Consider the following 20,517-nt stretch of genomic DNA (forward strand, 5'->3'; position numbering starts at 1 on the left):
ATCTGAATGCTAGCTTTTTCTGCTGGTAGGAAAGGAGGGGTGTAAGGAGCCAGGCAGTGGAGGTAAAGGAAAAAAAAAAGGGTGGGGAGAAGTGTGTGTGTGGGGGGGAATGATGAGGAAAGGGCCAGTGAATATAATGAGTATGTATAGAGTGGTTTTCTTCTTGTGCTTTTTTCACTCCAAGGGATGAAGGAAAGAAGGGGCAGGTGTTATCTTACGGTTGTCATAGGAAGGTGCTATCTGGTGTCCTACCACTCCACCTACCTGACTGAACCTCTAAAAGGCACTGGGGCAGGGCTGAGCAGTGGGGACAGGACCTGTGGGGTAATTGATTCTGAGGCTGGAAGAGGGGAAGTTACTGGATTTGTTTTTACTCTAGCTCTTCTGCGAACTCCTGTCTACTTCATCATCATCACTATCATTGCTTGTCCTTACATAGTGCCACACCCTCTTACTAACATTTGCAGGTGGGGGAACAGTTACACAGAGGTTGAGTGATTGCTTAAGGACACATAGCTATTACATGGCTTGTTCCTGCTTTTAGGAGTAAAGCAGTTTTTCAAGTATGATGTTAGCTGTACATTTTTTTTTCCTGTCCTTTATTAGGTTGAGTAAGTTCCTTTACATTCCTAGTGTTCTGATGGTTTTTATCAGGAATAGATATTGGATTGTAGGTAGTGCTTTTACTGCATGTATTGAGATGATCATATGTTTTTTTTAAAGTCTGTTAATATGGTGAATTATATTAAAATTTTAATGTTATGTTAAGCCAACCTTGCATTCCTGAGTTCGACCTCACTAGGTCATAATGTATGACTCTCTATATATTATTGGATTTAATTTCCTAAACTTTGTTAAGAATTTTTGCATCTATGTTCCTGAGTGATATTTGTCTGTAGTTTTCTCGTATTATCTGCCCCTCCTCTGCAGTCTTCTGTTATACATTAGACTGCTTGGAGTTGTCCCTCAGCTCACTGGTGTTTTGTTTTGTTCAGCCTTTTTTTCCTCTCTGTGTTTCATATTGGATATTTTCTGCTGCTAGGTCTTCAAATGTACTAATCTTTTGTTCTGTAATGTCTGATTTGCTGTTAATCCTATTCATTGTATTTTTAATCTCAAACATTGTATTTTTTATCTACAGAAATGGATTTGAGTCTTTTTTTTTATATCTTCCATGTCTCTGTATAATATGCTCAATCTTTACTTACCTTCTTGAAAAAGTATAGTTATAACAATTGTTTTGATGTCCTTATCTACTAATTCTAGTACCTATATCATTTCTGGGGTCTATTTCCATTGATTAGTTTCTCTCCTCTTTGTGGGTCATATTTCCCTGATTCTTTGCATGCCTGTTATTTTTTTTTTATTGAACCCTAAACATTGTGAATTTTACCTTATCTGGTGCTGGATGTTTTTATATTCATGTAAATATTCTTGAGCTTTGTTTTGGGATGCAGTTAACTTACTTGGAAACAGTTAACATTTGATCTGCTAGAGGCTTCCTCTTCAGCTTTTTTAGGCAGGACAAGAACAGCCTTATCCAACTGTTCTATAAAATTAAATTCATCTAGAGTGAAATTTTATTCCATTTGTTAATTTTATTGGCTTTCTCTTGGCATAAATTTATTCATGTGCTTTGAAATTTTAGTTTGCAACCTAAATTTTAGTGGAAGCTCCCCCGACCCCCACTTTGTCCTCATCCTTTCTGTTTAACCATTTTACAATTGCCTCTGCCCAGATTTGTAGAACAACCCCCCCCCCCCCCCCGCCATAAAGGACCATGTCTTCTGTCCCATAGTGATATTGGCCTAACCCAACTCCTAGATTCCAGTTGTGAACCTGGCTCTGGTCCTTGTCTTGAGTAGACAACCTATAAGTCCCTCTTACTCTGTGAAGGCTTAGTTGCCACTGCCTGCTGCCAGACTCAGCACCCATCAAACCATGGCATCAACCTTACTACTTTGTATTTTTTCCTTTTTGAGATCCATAAAGTTTTGTCTTTGAACCCAGCTATGTCTCTTTTTCCAACATTTTATTATTAAAATTTTCAAACTTACAGAAAACTTGAAAGAATTACACAGAAGACACACGTATGCTCATCATTTAGTTTCTAAATGAACATTTTGCTATGTCTTTATTACGTATCTGTCCTGATCCATCCATTCCTCTCTCCACCCATCAGTCCATCTTATTTCTTGATCACTTCAAAGTAACTTGTATTCTTCACCCATAAGTACTAAAGCATTGCATATTATTAGCTAGAGTACAGTATTTGTTTTTGTTTATAATTCTTTTTTCTTTTGAAGTAATATTTACATGCAATGCAATATACAGATCTTAAGTGTTATCAAACACATCATCTATACAACTCAAACCTCTATCAAGATATAGACTATTACCAGAGAAAGTTTCCTATGCCCTTTCCCAGTCAGTCCATACTCCTACACCCCCAGAAGCAACCTCGTTCTGTTTTTTTCTTTGTACCATAGATTACTTTTGCCTGCTCTAGAATTTCATGTTACGGAATCATATAGCATGTACTCTTTCACGTTAGGCTTGTTTTGCACAGCACGTTATTTTTGAGATTTATCTGTGTGAGTCATATAGCATGTACTCTTTCGTAGAAATAATTTCGTAGAAATAATTTATTCCTTTTCATTGCTGAGTACCTCTATTCCTTTGTTTTAACATACCACAGTTTGTGTACTCATTTCAGCAGGGTCTTTTTTGATTTCTCTTTTTATTTTTTATCTATCACTACTAAGTGTTTGAAGAGAAGAGAGTGCATCAAAGTATGAACCTAACTGCCAGCTTAACCTAAGTCCACTGGTTTAACTAATGTGTATTTATTTTAAGTTATTTTATTTAAATTGAGTAAATTTAGCTGCTTTCTAATTTTATAAAGAATTGAACTTCATCCCTTTCTTTTTCCTTCTAAGTCTGTTCAGTATGCATTATCACATTTTTACATGAAATTTAAAAGGAGAAAATATGTTATCTGAATGAAGGGCTCTCTGCAGTGTTTACCAGCATTGGCTAGTCCTTCGTTCCTGATACCCTGCTCCTTTGTCTTCTATGAACATTCTTGTCTAGTCTAGTGATTTGGTGTTTAAGTGTTATAAATAATATCAAATAGTCTGTATATTAAATATCTATTTGTTTTCCGTATCATTAAAAAATGTAATAATTCTATTATGTTTTTGCTGTTACATTAGATACAATTTATAATCACTATACTCCTTTGTTAACAATACTATTAACAATAGAGCTCTTTGTTTCCAAGAGTATATCGATTCAGCCAGCTGAACAATATATTGCAATTCTATGAAACCTCTAATCTCTCTTAATTCTAGATTAATTCTACAATAGAATGTAAACTGAGTAACTTTATCTCTTTTTCTGATACTTATGTCAAAAGGAATATTGAATGAAGCATAACATACTCTACATATAACATAAAGTTTCATTTGTTAAAATTATGTATTATTTTTACCTCTCTTCAGGTTTGGTTGGGATGTTCCAGTAATTCTGAGAAATTCAGAAGAGACCCAGTTCCATACAAGAGTTTTCAAAAAGCAAATGAGACAAGTCAAGAATCCTTTTGGCTTAGAGATCACTAATCCTTCTTCAGCTTCAATTACAAGTTGGTAGCCATTTTCCAAAGATTTTTCCTTCTTTCCATGCCCCTTTTTTAGCCCTTTAATTTTGTTTCTTTATTGCTTTCTCTTCATTAGACTTGACAAACATGTATTGAGCACCTGTTTTGTTCCAGAAGCTGTATTACATACTACAGATACAAAGACTAATAATTCACAAACCTTGCTCTAAAGGAATTTGTCAACTAGTAAACTGAAGCATTTGTCTGAGAAAAATAAAGTATCACACGTGTTCATAAGAGAAGTCTGTTAGGACACTGTACCATTTCACTGGTCTTCAGTGCAGTGAGAAATGTAAGAAGGGTGTAGTATAAGCACAGTTAACGTCAAGTTGCTAACCTTCTGAAGAACAGCTGTCTTTTAATCTGAAATTAGTATTTTGGTATAAAATGTTATTTTGGTAGATGGTAATCATAGATGGTAGTTGTTTGTTTATATCCTTAAGTTGGGAGAAAATATTGCCTGCAAGAATATCTAGGAACCAGTGGAATGAAAGAGAAGGGAGGGTGCTGCGGACAGATAAGAGAGAGTGAGAGAGACTCAGATTCTTTGTTTGGATCCTCCATCGACAGGTCCTTTTACTGAGATGAAGAATAAGGGTGGAACAATAGGTTTTGGAAGAAAGGTAATGAATTCAATTTTGAACTTCTGGACTATGAAATGCCTCTGTGACAGTTAAGTAGAGATATAGAGTAGGCAGTTCTAGATATAGTTTTGTAGCTCTATAAAGATTTCTGGGCTGAGACCCTGTCATCTTTTACACTTGCTCACATTTCCAGTATCTAAGAAACAAACAACCCCAAACTTTCTCACCTTTTCATCTCCCCTTCAAGCCAGGCTTCTTAAAAGCAGTTTGCATTTGCCTTCTCTTAGCCTGCTTCTCTTTTACTCCTTACAGCAATGTAATCTGATTTTTACCTGAACCCCTTTATTGAAATATATTTCTCCAAGGTCAGTAATTACCACTTCTGCCCCCACCTCTGACCCCCAGCAGTCTTGAAATCCAGTGGATACTTTTCAGGCCTGAGTTAGGTCTCTCTTTGCAGTGTTTACCAGCCTTAGCTAGTCCTTCCTTGCTGACACCCTGCTCCTTCTATGAACATTGTCTAGTCATCTTCCTGCCTGTAACTTTCAGAATTGCTTGTCAGAAATTAGTGTACTTAGTCAACAGGCATTATCAACCTTAAGTAAATCTTGATTTACAATGAAAAGGAGAAAATGTCTTATTCTTCTTCCTTAGTTGTAAATGATATATGTATCGATAGCTTCATAGATATAACCCTTATGAATTGAGGAGAACTAAGGACTACTTTTTTCCTCCTCTAATGGTAGATAAAAAGTGTCATTCTGACACTTTTCACTTGGGAAAACCAAATTTCAAGATATGACAGAGAAAACTAACTTATTTAGAAAACATGCCTGAATAAAATGTGCAGAATAATGAGGGTTGGTGATCTCTGACCTTTGTGGCCATGCACTGGGACCTGTTATAATGTCACATCTGGCTCTTAAGCAGGACTACAGTAAAAAACAACTACCATTATTACAAAGTGGTGCTTCCTGTAGCACAGATCCACAAGCCTGGAAACACTGAAAAAATAACTGATACATTGTGAGCAAGCAAACACAGGACACTTGTGAGCTAGAAAGTGTCAGGAAATCCATCAGTCTGCCTTTAAGACAGAAAGTCTCAAATAGAGCCTGCCCTGTAAATGTTAGAAGCAAATGAAAAGATACCCACTAAGTAGAATACTGCTCTGCCCAACACACTAGGTGCTAACCAACAGTAAGGTATAATAGCTTTACTGAAGTACATGAAAAAAATTTTCAAAGTGTGGACTTAAATAGCGTGGTTTTTGAAATATTTTAATTTTTATGATAGCAATACATATCATTCATTATCTGTCTTCTATGGGGAAATAAGGAGAAGGATTTTGGTGGGAATTGTACTCGGCAGAATAAAATTCATTTGTTAAAATTATGGAACAATGGTTGTCATTAAAGATGCCTAACCAGGGTATTGAAATAATATTCTAAGCAATAATCGTGACATTTTAAAAGGTTATTTCATTTGATTGTAGATAGTTTAAAAATCCAGGTCTTTTTTTACCACTGTATCTAAGATGCCTGACACACAGAGGAGGAAAAGGGAACATCTGGAGACCTAATATACTTGAAGATAAACCAGAGAATCAGTTTTAATCTTACTCATTTAGTTCTCTTTACTAGAGGTTTTTGGGGGGGAGGGTTTGTTGTTGTTGTTATGTAACGATACTATATTTGGATTTATGATGTTTCCATGTCCCCAGTGTAGAGGCCTTAATGAAATTGAAAGTAGTATTAATTTGGATCAGGAATTCTGCGGTCCTTTTTTGCAAACAGTTTCTTTGTATTTTGACTTATTCTCCCTGAGAGACATAAAGTAAAAGGGTTCAGCAAAAGGATACACATCGCATTTTTGGAGGATTTGTGAACCTCTGATCCTTACAACCTAAAATTTTCATCTCCCAGTATTCTGGTTTTGTTACCCTCATGGGTGGTCTCCTGGTATATTAATTCTTCTCTCACAAGTCTTCTTCTGCAAGGAGGTTTGTGGCTTTCCTCCTGCATGTTTCTCCTTTTTTAATGGCTCAACTCATTTGACTATCATCCCTATTTTTTTCCATTTTTTTGCACGATGGTCTCTTACATTGTCTCTTACCCTTTATTTGGCTGTTACGGCTAGGCAGGTAAGGGCAGGTGGCGAGAGATCACACCCAGCCGGCTTCATTTCATGTGGATTCTGAATTGTCTGGTGTATGTCTATATCCTGATTCTGTTAATGTTATTGATCTAAACTGACATTGTGTGTGCACTGAATTTTAGAAGACTAAGAAAATATAAGAATAGGAATTGAATATAAGGATCTTTGTGGAAGAAGTGATAAAAACTAAAGGCAGAATAGTTTTGCGTAGGAGTATTTGAACTATTATCAGTTAGTGTAAATCAATATATTTTTCTCTCAGTCTATGTAATGGACAAGTTTATGAAAGACTGTGGAATGTTTTATAGATTCTGTAGTTCTTCCTCATTTACTTATAATACTGATTTCAGAGACATTATAGTAAAGTGTGATTAATATCCGGTTATCATTAGTCTCTGACACTCTCCTCATTTTAGTCAGGTATACAAAGTCTGTAAACAAGTTTTATGCAGCTTTGAATCTCTGTAAACTGATTCTTTTCACAAATAAACGGGTAGTTTTGTATGTTCTGTAAGTTGAGTTTTTATTTTAAGGTTTATCCTTCCATTGTTCTTTTTTAGTATAAACAAATGCATACACATGGACATCCTCTCCTATGAGATAAACGCTACCATACTATGTTTACTTTTCTCCACCTTTTTTCATTTAACAGTATATTCTAAAGCTCATTCCACAGTAGTAGTATATAGAGATATTTTGATACACCTCAATTCTTTTTTAAGAGCTGAAAAGTACTTCTTCATTGGAGAGTATTCTATATTTTATTCATTTAATCCCCTATTGATGGATATCGGGATGGATTCCAGCATTTTGATATAACTAGTCCTACAATGAATAGCCTTATACATACTGTTTTTTTCATTTTTGCCAGTAACACAATAATATTAAGTATTCATTTTCTATGTTCTTTTTTCCTTTTTCCACTTTTTTTGTATGCTCTAAAATTTTTTCCTTTTCTTGTCTACTTCCAACTTTTTTTCTTGCATCGTGTTGTTCTGAAGTGACAGAGAAAATTATATGTGATTTTAAATTATATATATATTAAATTTGTATTAATGGAGTGTTTTTCTTCAGTTATTTAAAAACTAATTGAAAAAATAGCTAATTGAACTTTTCATTCTTTAATTAATACCTCATGATTGGAATTAGAAAAATTTGAAATCAAATTCTGTTCTAATTGTATATGCAAAGTTTCTGCCAATTACAATTTTTGCTGAACTATGATTGGAAATTGCTCTCTGTCACTGCTATTATACATATTCATAATCTGAGACTGTGTACCTACTACTAAATACTGAGAAAAAAAGTGGAAACAATCAATCAATGTTCGGTAGCCTGTGGATCATCTGGTTATGTTCGTGTATCTCCTTCCAACACATACTCTTGATCACCTTTAAAAGAAATAGGTAATGTGTCAGTCAGAATTCCTATTAGCAAGCAACAGAAATGACTCCAATGAAAGGATATTGGATGGCTTACAGACTTGCCAGAAGGTTTTGGAGAGCCAGAATCAGAGACCAAGTCTGGTCAGCCAGGAACAATGACCAAAAGTGCCCTTTTGGTTTAGTAAGTACACGACTGCCATTGAGCACTACATGTTGCAGTTTACACCGCCAGCTGTGAGACACGGGATGTTGCTGCCCTTGAACTTGATATTGCTACAATGGCTACAAGCAAGGGAAGAAATCATATAGGTGCCACATAGTAAATCCTAATTAAGTGTTGAGTAAGTAGGTAAAACTATATGATATAATTTGTATGTCCACTTAGTCAGGTCTCCTCAAATTGTAATATCTTTTACTATGCTGAAAGTGAGGACATCACCATGTTTTGGAATCCCCACTCTTTCCTTGGGATATTTTGCATATTACATGGGACATTAACTGTGTGACAAGAATGTATATTAATGATGTATATTAATGTTGTCAATGTATATATTAATATTAGTAAAGCTCAATTTCTTTTTAATATGTTTCCTACTCCAGTGATCGTCTTGTGGACCCATGGGTGGTGTGTATCCACTTTCAGAGACAGCTCTGCTGTTCCTTGTAGTTGGGATATAGACACTACTAGAGGGGTAGGTTAACAATAGTGAACTATACTTCAGTGTTTAAAATCTATGTGGGGAAAGCCTTGGAGTCACCAAAAAAAATTTAATTGATAATTTCCAAGCATAAATGTATAAATAAGAAGTTTACTGATAGCATTTCAAAATTGTAGATATTGAGGTTTTGATCTATCTTGTTTTGGAGACCAGTTCCTTCATTTATAGGCACATACCCTTTAATGCGTTCCTTTAACTGCCTGCAGCCTAGCCAGCTTCCAAAAGGAAGCTTTTGTGACTTGCTCTGTATGATTGTATTAGAAATGACGTTAGGTAATTGTCTTTGCTTTGTCTTCTACAGCTGGTATAACTTTGACAACAGATTGCCTTGAAGATAGCCTCCTTACATGCTACTGGGGGTGCAGTGTTCAGAAATTATACGAGGCTCTGCAGAAGCACTTTTATTGCTTCCGAATAAGCACGCCCCAAGCATTGGAAGATGCTCTGTATAGCGAATATCTCTATCAAGAACAATATTTGTATCCTTTTATCTGATATATCCATTAGCACCTGAAAACTTTAGACATTAGACTTGTTATAGATAAAATAAAGTGTTGCGAAGGTACTGTTGATCACCTTTGGTGTATTATTATATTTTTGGTTATAGTGTCAATTTACCTTTACATCTTCAACAAGTATTAAAAAGGACAGCAAAGAAGAAATATATTGCCAGTTACCAAAAGATACTAAAATTGAAGACTTTGGTATAGTGCCCAGATCTCGCTATCCGTTGGTAGCCCTGTTGACCCTAGCTGATGAGGATGACCGAGAAATTTATGATATTGTAAGTAATTTTAAAGTTCTGGAAGCATTACTTTGAAGTGATTTGGATAATGGGTCTTTATTATTTGGTGACATAGAAAGTTATAACACATTTTTCTTCAAAAAATGCCTACATGGGAAATACACCTGTATGATTTTTTTATATATTTTAACAGGACCTTCAGAGTATGACCTTTTTCCCCGTATGGGTTGCAAGAATATGCTATTATTTAGAAAATAAAAGATATATTTGAATTAGATTAATTTCATCATTCTATATTCTGTCATGTTTCCTACTTAGGAAAGAATCTGTTGGGAAGCATGTGTATTATTAATATTCTTAGTGCCAAATAAGTAAGCATTGTAGTGATCTACAAGTGCTCGATTTTAAGATGGTACCCATTCTTTTCTTCGCATGTTTATAGTCATCTTGTTTCCATCAGAGTCCCTGCTACACCTCCATCTTATACATGTTTGGTCCCTATATTTTCAGTAATTATTTTTCTCATTATACACTAATTATTTCTTTAGTCTGATAGTTTATCCCTATTAGGAAGGTGAAAGCATCTTAGAGATCTAAGAGGACCTGAGCCATGACAATCCTCTAAGTAAGGTAGACGCTTATACATAAAATAAACTTTTGGTGAAATCATATGGTAAGAATGCCCTTATACACAATTTACTAACGTTTTTTTAAATTAAAGTTTATAGGGGTGACAATTGTTAGTAAAGCTACATAGATTTCAGGTGTACAATTCTGTATTACATCATCTATAAATCCCATTGTGTGTTCACCACCCAGAGTCAATTCTCCTTCCATCACCATATATTTGATGCCCCTGACCCTCATCTCCCACCCCCCACCCCCTTACCCTCTGGTAACCACTAAATTATTGTCTGTGTCTATGAGTTTTTCTTTCTCATTTGTTTGTCTTGTTTCTTTGTTGTTTTTGGTTTATATACCACATATCAGTGAAATCATAGGGTTCTCTGCTTTTTCTGTCTGACTTATTTCACTTAGCATTATACTCTCAAGGTCCATCCATGTTGTCACAAATGCTCCTATATCATCTTTCCTTAACGCCGAATAGTATTCCATTGTGTATATATACCACAACTTCTTTATCCATTCATCTATCGAAGGACATTTTGGTTGTTTTATGTCTTGGCCACCATAAATAAAGCTGAAATGAACATTGAAGCACACTTGTCTTTATGGGTAAATGTTTTTAGATTTTTTGGGTAGATACCCAGGAGAGGGATTACTGGGTCATATGGTAATTCTATTCGTAATTTTTTGAGGAACCTCCACACTGCCTTCCACAGCCCTGAACCAACCTGCATTCCCACCAACAGTGGATGAGGGTTCCTTTTTCTCCACAGCCTCTCTAACACTTGTTACTATTTGTCTTGTTGATGATAGCCATTCTAACTGGGTGAGGTGATATCTCATTGTGGTTTTTATTTGCATTTCTCTGATGATTAGTGATGTTGAACATTTTTTCATATGTCTATTTGTCATTTGTATGTCCTCTTGGAGAAATGTCTCTTCAGGTCGTCTGCCCATTTTTCAATTGGGTTGTTTGTTTTTTTGTTGTTGAGTTTCATGAGTTCCTTGTATATTTTGGATATTAGCCCCTTATCGGAGGCACTGTTTGCAAAAATCTTCTTCCACTCAGTTGGTTGCCTCTTTATTTTGTTGGTTTCTTTTGCTGTGCAGAAGCTTTTAAGTTTGATATAGTCCCATTCGTTTATTTTAGCTTTTACTTCCCTTGCCTTTGGAGTCAAATTCATAAAATGCTCTTTGAACCCAAGATCCATAAGTTTAGTACCTATGTTTTCTTCTATGTAGTTTATTGTTTCAGGTCTTGTGCTTAGGTCTTTGATCCATTTTGAATTAATTTTGCTAGATGTTGGCAGATAGCAGTCTACTTTCATTCTTTTGCACATGACTTTCCAATTCTCCCAGCTCCATTTATTGAAGAGGCTGTCTCTTCTCCATTGTATGTTTTTTGCTTCTTTGCCAAAAATTATCTGTCCATATTTATGTGGGTTTATTTCTGGGTTCTCAATTCTATTCCATTGGTCTATGTGTCTGTTTTTCTGCCAATACCATGCTGTTTTGATTATTGTAGCCCTGTAGTACAAGCTAAAGTCAAGCAGTGTGATACCTCCAGTATTGTTCTTTTTTCTTAAGATTGCTTTGGCTATTCAGGGTCTTTTGTGGTTCCAAACAAATCTGATGATTTTTTGTTCTATTTCTTTAAAAAATGCCATTGTGATTTTGATGGGGATTACATTAAATCTGTATATTGCTTTGGGTAATATGGCCATTTTAACTATGTTGATTCTTCCAAACCATGAGCATGGAATGTCTTTCCATTTCTTTGTGTCTTCAATTTCTTTTAAAAATGTCTTATAGTTTTCAGCATATAGGTCCTTCACATCCTTGGTTAAGTTTATTCCTAGGTATTTTATTCTTTTTGTTGCAATTGCAAAAGGAATTGTTGTTGTTTTTATTTTTCTGAGATTTCATTGTTAGTGTATAGGAATGCAATGGACTTTTGTACGTTGATTTTGTAGCCAGCAACTTTACTGTATTTATTGTTTCTAATAGCTTTTTGGTGGAGTCTTTAGGGTTTTCTATATATAGCATCATGTCATCTGCAAAGAGTGATAGTTTAACTTCTTCATTCCCGTTTTGGATGCCTTTTATTTCTTTCTCTTGCCTGATTGCTCTGGCGAGGACTTCCAACACTATGTTGAAAAGCAGAGGTGACAGGGGAAAGCCCTGTTGTGTTCCTGAACGTAGAGCAAAGGGCTTCAGTTTTTCACTGTTAATTATGATATTAGCTGAGGGTTTGTCATATATGGCCTTTATTATAGTAAGGTATTTTCCTTCACCTATTTTATTAAATATTTTTATCATAAATGGATGTTGTATCTTGTCAAATGCTTTTTCTGCATCAATTGACATAATCATATTGATTTTTGTCCTTTATTTTGTTTATGTGATGTATCACATTGATGGATTTGCGGATGTTGAACCATCCTTGTGCCCCGGGGATGAACCCCACTTGGTCGTGATGAATAATCTTTTTAATGCATTGTTGCATTTGATTTGCTAGAATTTTGTTTAGGACTTTTGCATCTGTATTCATCAGAGATATTGGTCTGTAGTTTTCTTTTTTTGTGTTGTCCTTACCAGGTTTTGGTATCAGGGTAATATTGGACTCATAAAATGAGTTAGGGAGTACAGACTCTTCTTCAATTTTTTTGGAAGAGCTTGAGCAGGCTTGGTATTAGATCCTCTTTGAAGGTTTGGTGGAATTCACTAGTGAAGCCATCTGGTCCCGGACTTTTGCTTTTGGGAAGGGTTTGGATGACTGAATTTCCTTACTGGTGATCGGTCTGTTTAGATTTTCCAATTCTTCGTGATTCAGCCTAGGAAGGCTATAGGTTTCTAAGAACTGTCCATTTCTTCTAAGTTATTGAATTTGGTGGCATATAGTCCTTCATAGTATTCTTGAATGACAATTTACTACTTTTCTAAAGCGCATGATATAGATATGTTCATTAATAAAGATATGGTAACATGTTCGTGGTACTTTGTAATATACAAAGTACATTCACTAACATTAACTTATTTATTCCTTCCAATAAGCTTGTGTGTTAGAGCAAAATCCTTCTTACAGAGACTGAAGCAATCCAAAGAAAATCCTAGTCATTGAGGAAATAGAGATGGGCTGAACCCTGAACCTTAGTAGTCCTGGGCCAGTACTCTCCCCACCTTTTTTTTTTTAACAGGACTATCTTTCCAAAACAAGCATTCATTGAGCTTTGGAAGGTGTAGACCCTTACTGGGAAATCGAGACCCTGCTCATATGCTGTTAAGTCTCTCTAGGCTTTGGGGTTTTTAATCTTATCAAATTGAAGTTCCATTGAGCCTAAGTCAGCTTGTTTTTTCCAAATAAAAGACATACCAACAGCAGTGTATTTTCAGAATCTAGCACAGTGCATGGAACACAGTAGGTGTTCAATAAATTTTGTAAGTGAAAAAAGTCATACCAAACAATGTTAGTGAGCCTCATAGAGCTGGACAGCAAACTCCTTACTTGCATGTACATGAGATAGTGTATAGGAGAAATCTTCTGGTTTCTTCCCCCTCCCTTCTTTTTCAACTAGAGATAAATAAGATCTGTTCGGTATGGTGTTTCATAACCCTGCCTACCCAGGCTCTGCAACCCTTCTCTCACCACCATACCTCCACCTCTTCTTCGCTCCCCTACTTTCCTTTTATTTCAAACAAAAAGGGTCAGCTCTCAGTCACCTTCCTCCTACCGCCCCTTTTTGGTTCCTTTTCCCCTCACTGCTGGTGCTTTCTGTCTACCTGAGGTACTCAGAGTCAGTCTTCTTTGTTTTCTAATTTTCTTCTTCTATCTAAACAGAAGGAGTTGGTGTGTACATAGTAAAATGTATATAACAAAATTCACCATTTTAACCACTTTTCAATGACATTATAAACAGGGAAAGATTTGCTATCGGGTCTCTGATCCAACTGGAAGGAAGACTCCATGGCCCTGTGGTAGTTGTGGGAAGCTTATTCCTATAGGGCAGCCCGTGCCTGGCTCTCCAGGGTTAACAGTCATTTCCTTTGTATATACGTATGTCTCCCTGCCTGAGCCTTTTATTCTCATGAGCGGGCTCCCCTTTTTTTTATTCCCTGTTAATCCTTGCTTCTCCATCTTTTATCTCTCAGATTGGCCCTAATATTAGAACTAAAGCATATTTGTTAGTATATTAATGTTCTCTGTTCTTAGAACAATTTTAAAGCAAACTGAGCGTTTCACAATTCTTTTTCATATGTGGTTTTTCAGTATTTTATCTGGGAGTCAGAGACTCTAAATCTAAAAAAAAGTAAACTCTTTTATTCCTATTGTAACAGTAAAAAATTACGTTTAGATAGTGTAATTAGGAACTAGTTTATTATTTTAGGCAGATAAAGGAAAACAGGGATTGTTATTGCAAGGTTTTGCCTTTAAAATTTTACTTTCACTTAATTACATTCGTTGGTTTTCTGTATTACTCAAACAATACATGTTTATGGCAGGAAATAAAATTAGAAAATCTAGATAAGCCAAAAGGAAAAAAGTATAATCACTTTTATTCTATCATCCAAAGATAATTACTGTGAATATTTGTCTGTATCTTTCCAGACCTTTATATATGTAATTTTTAAATGAAAATGGGATCAACTTATACAGACTATTTTGTGACCTGCTTTCATTTAATAGTATATTTTAACACCTTTGCCATACAAAACATATATATGTAACTACATATATATTTAAAACTAGCATTATAGTAGATTCAGAAGCGTTTAATATTAAAACAAATGACAGTATTGTTAGTAGGAGATGATAATATTAGTACCTTCTACCAATCACGAATTCAAAATTGATTTATATTACAAGCCTTAAAAGCCATTGCCAAATTAATAAATCCTTATAAGGCTGTGAGTAATATTGTATGTTTTTAACCATAGTAGGGTTTCTAAAAAACTTTTTATTTGGACATAATTTCAAAAATTTGCAAATAAAAAAGTGGAAAAACAGTCATATGTCCTTTACCCAGATCTCCTATTATTAATTGTTAACATTGCACATTTGCATTATTATTTGCCCGTGTGTGTGTGTGTGTGTGTGTGTGTGTGTATTTTTTAATGGATGATTTGAGAGTAATCATGTATGCATGATGATTCTTTACACCTAAATACTTCATTATGTATTTCTTAATAATGCTGATGGTCTCTTGTATAACCACAGTACAGTTATCAACTTTGTAAATCTAACATTGATATAATATTTTGTCCAATGTGTTATCTATATTCCAATTGTCAGTTGATCTAACAGTATTCTTTATAACATATTTTCCCCTGCAGTACAAATTCTCGTCTAGAGTCAGATACTGTATGTATCGTGTATCATTAGCCTCCTTTAATCTAGAATATTTCCATAGCCTTTCTTTGTCTTTTATGACAGCATTTTTGAAAAATACAGTTACATACACACACCCTTTTGTACACTAGAACATTCCTCATTTTGTTTTTCTGATGTTTCATCATGATTAGATTGAAATTATTCATTTTCAGCCAGTATACTGCACAGGTGATAATGTACGTTTTCAGGGCATCACCTTTAGAGGTATTCAAGGTTCTTTTCTGTCATTGGTGATGTTAATTTTGATCTCTCAGTCAAGGTGTTACCTAATTTCTCCACTGTTCCATTTTTTCCCTCCTCTGCAAATAATAAGCAGTATGTGGGGAGACAACTTTAAGATCCTGCAAATATCCTGCTCTTTGTCAACATTTCCCCGTGGATTTAGTATCCATTGTTGATTCTTACCAGATTTTATCTTTCCCGTGATGGTTGCAAAAATGATTATTTTCCAACTTTTGCCCTCCAATCAATCCTCAGTATTTTACTATAAGCAAGAGACTGCCCATTTATTTTTTATCTATTTCCCAGTGGTTTATAATTCATTACTGAATTTGATTATTTTCATGCTCCAACTGTCCTTTTTGTACTTCCAGCCAAAGACCGAAGGCTTATAGTGAAACACTATATCCGTAAATTACTCGGATTAGTTCTCCCCAAAGTCAAAAAACTATATTAAGATGTATACTCACTCCAACGTTGCTCTCCTCCGTATGCCCTGCTCCCAGGCTCACACATCCCAGCCCTTGTCGATAACCAAGTTCATTGTTTTCTGGTTTATCCTTCCTATGTTTCTTATTGTAATAATAAGGAGAGATATGTGTACTATATCTCTCATTATATATAATTTTACTTGTTTTATATTTTTTATATTTTATATATTTATATATTTTATTTATTATATATCATTATTATGTATAATCTATCCATACATATGTATATAATTTTCTCTTTCTTACACTGAATGTAGCACACTATATATACTATATATGTTCTTCCTTTTTTTGTTTGTTTTTATAACATCTCCTGGAAACCACTCTAGACCAGTTCATGGAAATCTTCCTCGCTTATTATTATTATTATTATTATTATTATTATTATTATTATTTATAGCTGCATAGCACTCCATTGAATGTAGGGTGTATAGGTACCATAATTATTTAGTCAATTGCTGATTGGACATTCAGGTAGTTTCCAGTATTCTGCAATCATAAATAACCTTGCACTGAATAACCAGTGTATATGTATTTTAATATTGTTGAGGTTGTATGGTTGAAGGGTAAATGCATGTCATTTGTTATATGTTGCCAAATTTCCTTCTATTGGGGTTGTACTTTTGGAGTGGAACCTGTTTTTTTTTTTATATACATTTCCACCAGCAATATATGAGACTGACCATTTCTTTATAATGTGTATTGACAAGCTTTTGAATTTTTCTTAATCTGATGAGTGAGAAATGATATCTCAGTGAATTTTTAATTTGCATTTATGATGTTGTGAGTAAAATTAAACATCTTTTTACATGGCTAAGGACCATGTTTATATCTTTTGTGAATTGTTTATGTCTTTTGCCCTTTTTCTCTATAGGACTTTTGGACACTTTTTTTCAGTTTTTAAAAGATTTTCATAAATTAGGGATATTAACCCTTAGTCTGTGATATACATTATGAATATTTTATTTCAGTTTGTCATATGTCTTTGCTTATGGTGCTTTTTGCCATGCAAGTTTTAAATTTTTATGTAATCAAATTTGTCTCATTTATCTGCCTCTGGGTTTGAGTTATAGTTAGAAAGTCTTCCCCTCCACTGAGACTAAAAAAGAATTCACATGTTTTCTTGTAGTGCTTGTATATAATTTTTATATTTTACAATTAGATCTCTCATGCTTTTGGAGTTTATTCTTATGTATGGTATGAGGAATGCATGTACCTTTTTATTTTTCCAAGTAGCTATCCAGTTGTCCCAATATTTTTCATTAAAAAGACTCTCTTTGCTCAGTGATTTGAGATGCCACCTTTATCATATTTGTATATATAATTGGGTCTGTTTCTGGACTGTTTATTCTGTTCCAGCCATCTGTCTATTTATGTGCCAGTACCACAGTTTTAATGTTAGAGGCTTTGTAGTATATTTTAATATCTGACTGGACTTAGTCCTCCTCATAGTTTTCTCTTCAGTATTTTCCTAGAGCTAGCTATTCCTTGTTTTATTTTTTTATATGAGAGTTTTAGATTCAGCTATAAAAAGCTTAATGGTATTTTTGTTGGGATCACAATAAATTTGTAAATTTGAGTATAATTAAAATAACTCTAGCAAAAATATATCAATAATTGGTTCCTCTGTAGTGACTGTGACTTAAATAATTTGTAAGTTTTCTAATTTATCAATTTATTTTTATTTGAGACAAATTTTTCACGTATCTGTGACATGATATTAAGAGGTTAAGTGCTGACCAGTGTTCAATTTTTATTTTAGATTTCCATGGTGTCAGTAATTCATATTCCTGATCAGAATTATAAACTTTCCTGTAGAATATTATATCAATATTTACTCCTGGCTCAAGGTCAATTTCATGATCTTAAGGTAAGTTGTTCCCTGTGGTCTTCTCTCTTTTGCGTGCAGAATTTTGAAGAATGAACATGTATAAAGGGATAATATTTTTCAGTTAGTTTTTATAGAAGTTTGTTATTATTTGCTATTGGATTTGTTAGCTCATAAATTTTTGAGCAGCTCTTATGACCTCAGGTTTAAAGAATAGTTGTCATTTATAATTATCTTTAAACTTGTTTCTTTGATTTGCAGCAACTTTTCATGTCTGCAAATAATAATTCCACTCCCTCCAACAATTCCTCTCCAGAAGAACAAAGCACAGACCAAAGTTTGTTGGAAAAGGCCGGACTTTCTGAAAGTGAAGTAGACCCTCCAGAGGAGAATAGCAAAGACTGTGTTGTTTGCCAGAACGGGACTGTGAACTGGGTGCTCCTGCCGTGTAGACACACGTGCTTGTGTGATGGCTGTGTGAAGTATTTTCAGCAGTGCCCGATGTGCAGGCAGTTTGTTCAGGAATCTTTTGCACTTTGCAGTCAAAAGGAGCAAGATAAAGACAAACTGAAAACTCTTTGAGGATGTTGCTACAACTGAAAATTACACGTTCCACTGAAGATGCAGAAACTTGTGTTTTGGGAATTAATCATAACATGGAATCTGCAGTGTTGACCCTCAATGAAAATTGTATTTTAACTTTATATTTGTACGGTTCCTGGATGAGGAAAGTAATTATTTCTTCCTGTTCAGTGTGGTAAATACTGGATACCATCATATTAATACATACAAATTCATCCAGGTCTTGAGAGGAATGTAAACATTTGGCTTTTTGTCAGCTAGAGGATTTCATATAATGTCGATTAGAAAAATTCCAGAAAGCAAGCCATCTAAAATTTGAGCAAGTAAAAGTCTTAAGATTTCTGAATGTTTCTCCTTTGACATAAGCTGGAATGCAGTTGGGAAAAAATTAAATTCTTCTTAAAACAATTGTATATTCCCCAGTTTACAAAGGAGTTGGAAAGGGCTTCTGACTTTAAGTCCTTTCCTGAAATACCAGGTTTTATAAATATCCATCTGTTTGGTTTCTAATTTCCTTATAATTATAGCCACATAAACACATCTTAATTTTTAAATATAGCTTCTTAAATCATAAATGCAGGATATAATTCTTGACTGTTCTCCGTGTGTCAGATTTAAATGATACTCATTTATAGGAAGCAGATAATATGAAACAAGATATAATAAAATTTCTTGGATAAGTAAATTTATTGTCAAATATTATTAGATTAGCATACTGTGATCTACCACGAAAGATTTGTGAGAGTCTTAATGCCTTATCTTAGATTTCCTCCTGCACAGCAAATCCATCCAAAACTGGAGGGGTTTGGAGCAAGAAAAATCACTAAAAGAAACAAATGACTATTTTTTTCTAGTGTGTTTTTATTCCAACTGAACCCCGTGTCCTTCTGAATAGTAAATTAATTTGTTCATCCCTTGTTATATCCCAGTAAGAGTTGAGGAACCTGATAGACAAAATAGCTCTGTCCTCTACTCCTTCCAAGATGACTAAGAAGAAAATGGTAAATCAGAGCTTCCTGTGTCATCAGTGGAAATCACTTTTACCTCACCAAGAATTTAGATCACAGCAAATAAACTACGACATTCAGGGACATTTTCAGACTTTTTTGTCCTGTTTATATTAAGCGTACTGCCTTATCTCTGTATCAGTGTTTTTACATAATTCTAATCAAATATGCCACTCTCAAAAAGACATTATCTGTTCTCCATTTTATGAACGTAATGAAACTTCCATCTATGTTCAACTGCTATGTAATAAATACCTTCTAAGAGTCAGGCTTTCGGGAGTCTAGGCTACAGAGAATCAGGCAAGGCTCCTGACCTCTAAGTAACTGTTTGTGCTTCAGAGGAGCACTGGTGTCTTATTAGAAGCACATCCCTACCTCAGAAATGCCTAAGGCCCTGTTCTAACCTTGCCCCTGGGAGCAGGGCTGTCGAAAGTTACAGTCCCTGCTGAGCTTAGCTACTATTGTAACAATTCATCTGAGAAACTCACCTTGTGTAAATTGTAGGAATACTGTGAGATCATTTCCCTCCTTCCAGCCATCCTACTTCCCTCTATTTACAGCTCTGTTTGTATCTGAACTGTCTGGACACATAGTTGCTTTCTCATCTGCGATAGAGTCCACCTACAGTCTTACTCCACTTTCATACATTTTTATTGTAGTAAAATGTACATACCATAAAATTTACCATTTTAATCATTCTTAAGTGTATGATTCAGTGCATTAAGTACATTCACAGTGTTATACATCCATCACCAGTATCCACCAAACTGAAGCTCTATGTCCATCAAATAGCTCCCCATTTCCTTTCAGCCCCTGGTAACCACCATTATACTTTTTGTATCAATGAATTTGACTATTTTAGGTACTTCATATACATGGAATCATACATTATTTGTCCTTTCAATTGTTATTTCGGTGAGTATAATATTTTCAAGGTTCATCTATGTTGTAGTGTGTATCAGATTTTTTTTTTAAGGCTGAATAATATTCCATTGTATATACAAGGTCTGGCAATTAAGGTTGTGAACTTGTTGCAACGCTGTTACTAACCTTTTGTGATAGCAGAGGGATTATTCATTATGAATTTGGACACAGTTAACCAAGTTTACTATTTGGAAGTGCTGAA

The 20,517-nt window shown here is 34.7% G+C and overlaps 1 protein-coding gene across 2 annotated transcripts in view; it reads left to right on the forward strand.

Annotated features, from left to right (window-relative positions):
* The window catches only part of CGRRF1 (cell growth regulator with ring finger domain 1), a 38,720-nt gene extending 19,651 nt beyond the window's left edge, over positions 1-19,069 (forward strand). For both annotated transcript variants that reach the window (XM_081049818.1, XM_081049819.1), the window contains 5 exons: positions 3,504-3,643; positions 8,805-8,982; positions 9,140-9,287; positions 17,737-17,844; positions 18,064-19,069. In XM_081049818.1, the coding sequence (XP_080905944.1) occupies positions 3,504-3,643; positions 8,805-8,982; positions 9,140-9,287; positions 17,737-17,844; positions 18,064-18,384 (895 nt within the window). In that variant the 3' untranslated portion in view covers positions 18,385-19,069. The remainder of the gene's footprint in view (positions 1-3,503; positions 3,644-8,804; positions 8,983-9,139; positions 9,288-17,736; positions 17,845-18,063) is intronic.
* Positions 19,070-20,517: the final 1,448 nt, after the last annotated feature.

This window comes from Rhinolophus hipposideros (genome assembly GCF_964194185.1).
Source record: "Rhinolophus hipposideros genome assembly, chromosome: 5".
Lineage (NCBI taxonomy): Eukaryota > Metazoa > Chordata > Mammalia > Chiroptera > Rhinolophidae > Rhinolophus > Rhinolophus hipposideros.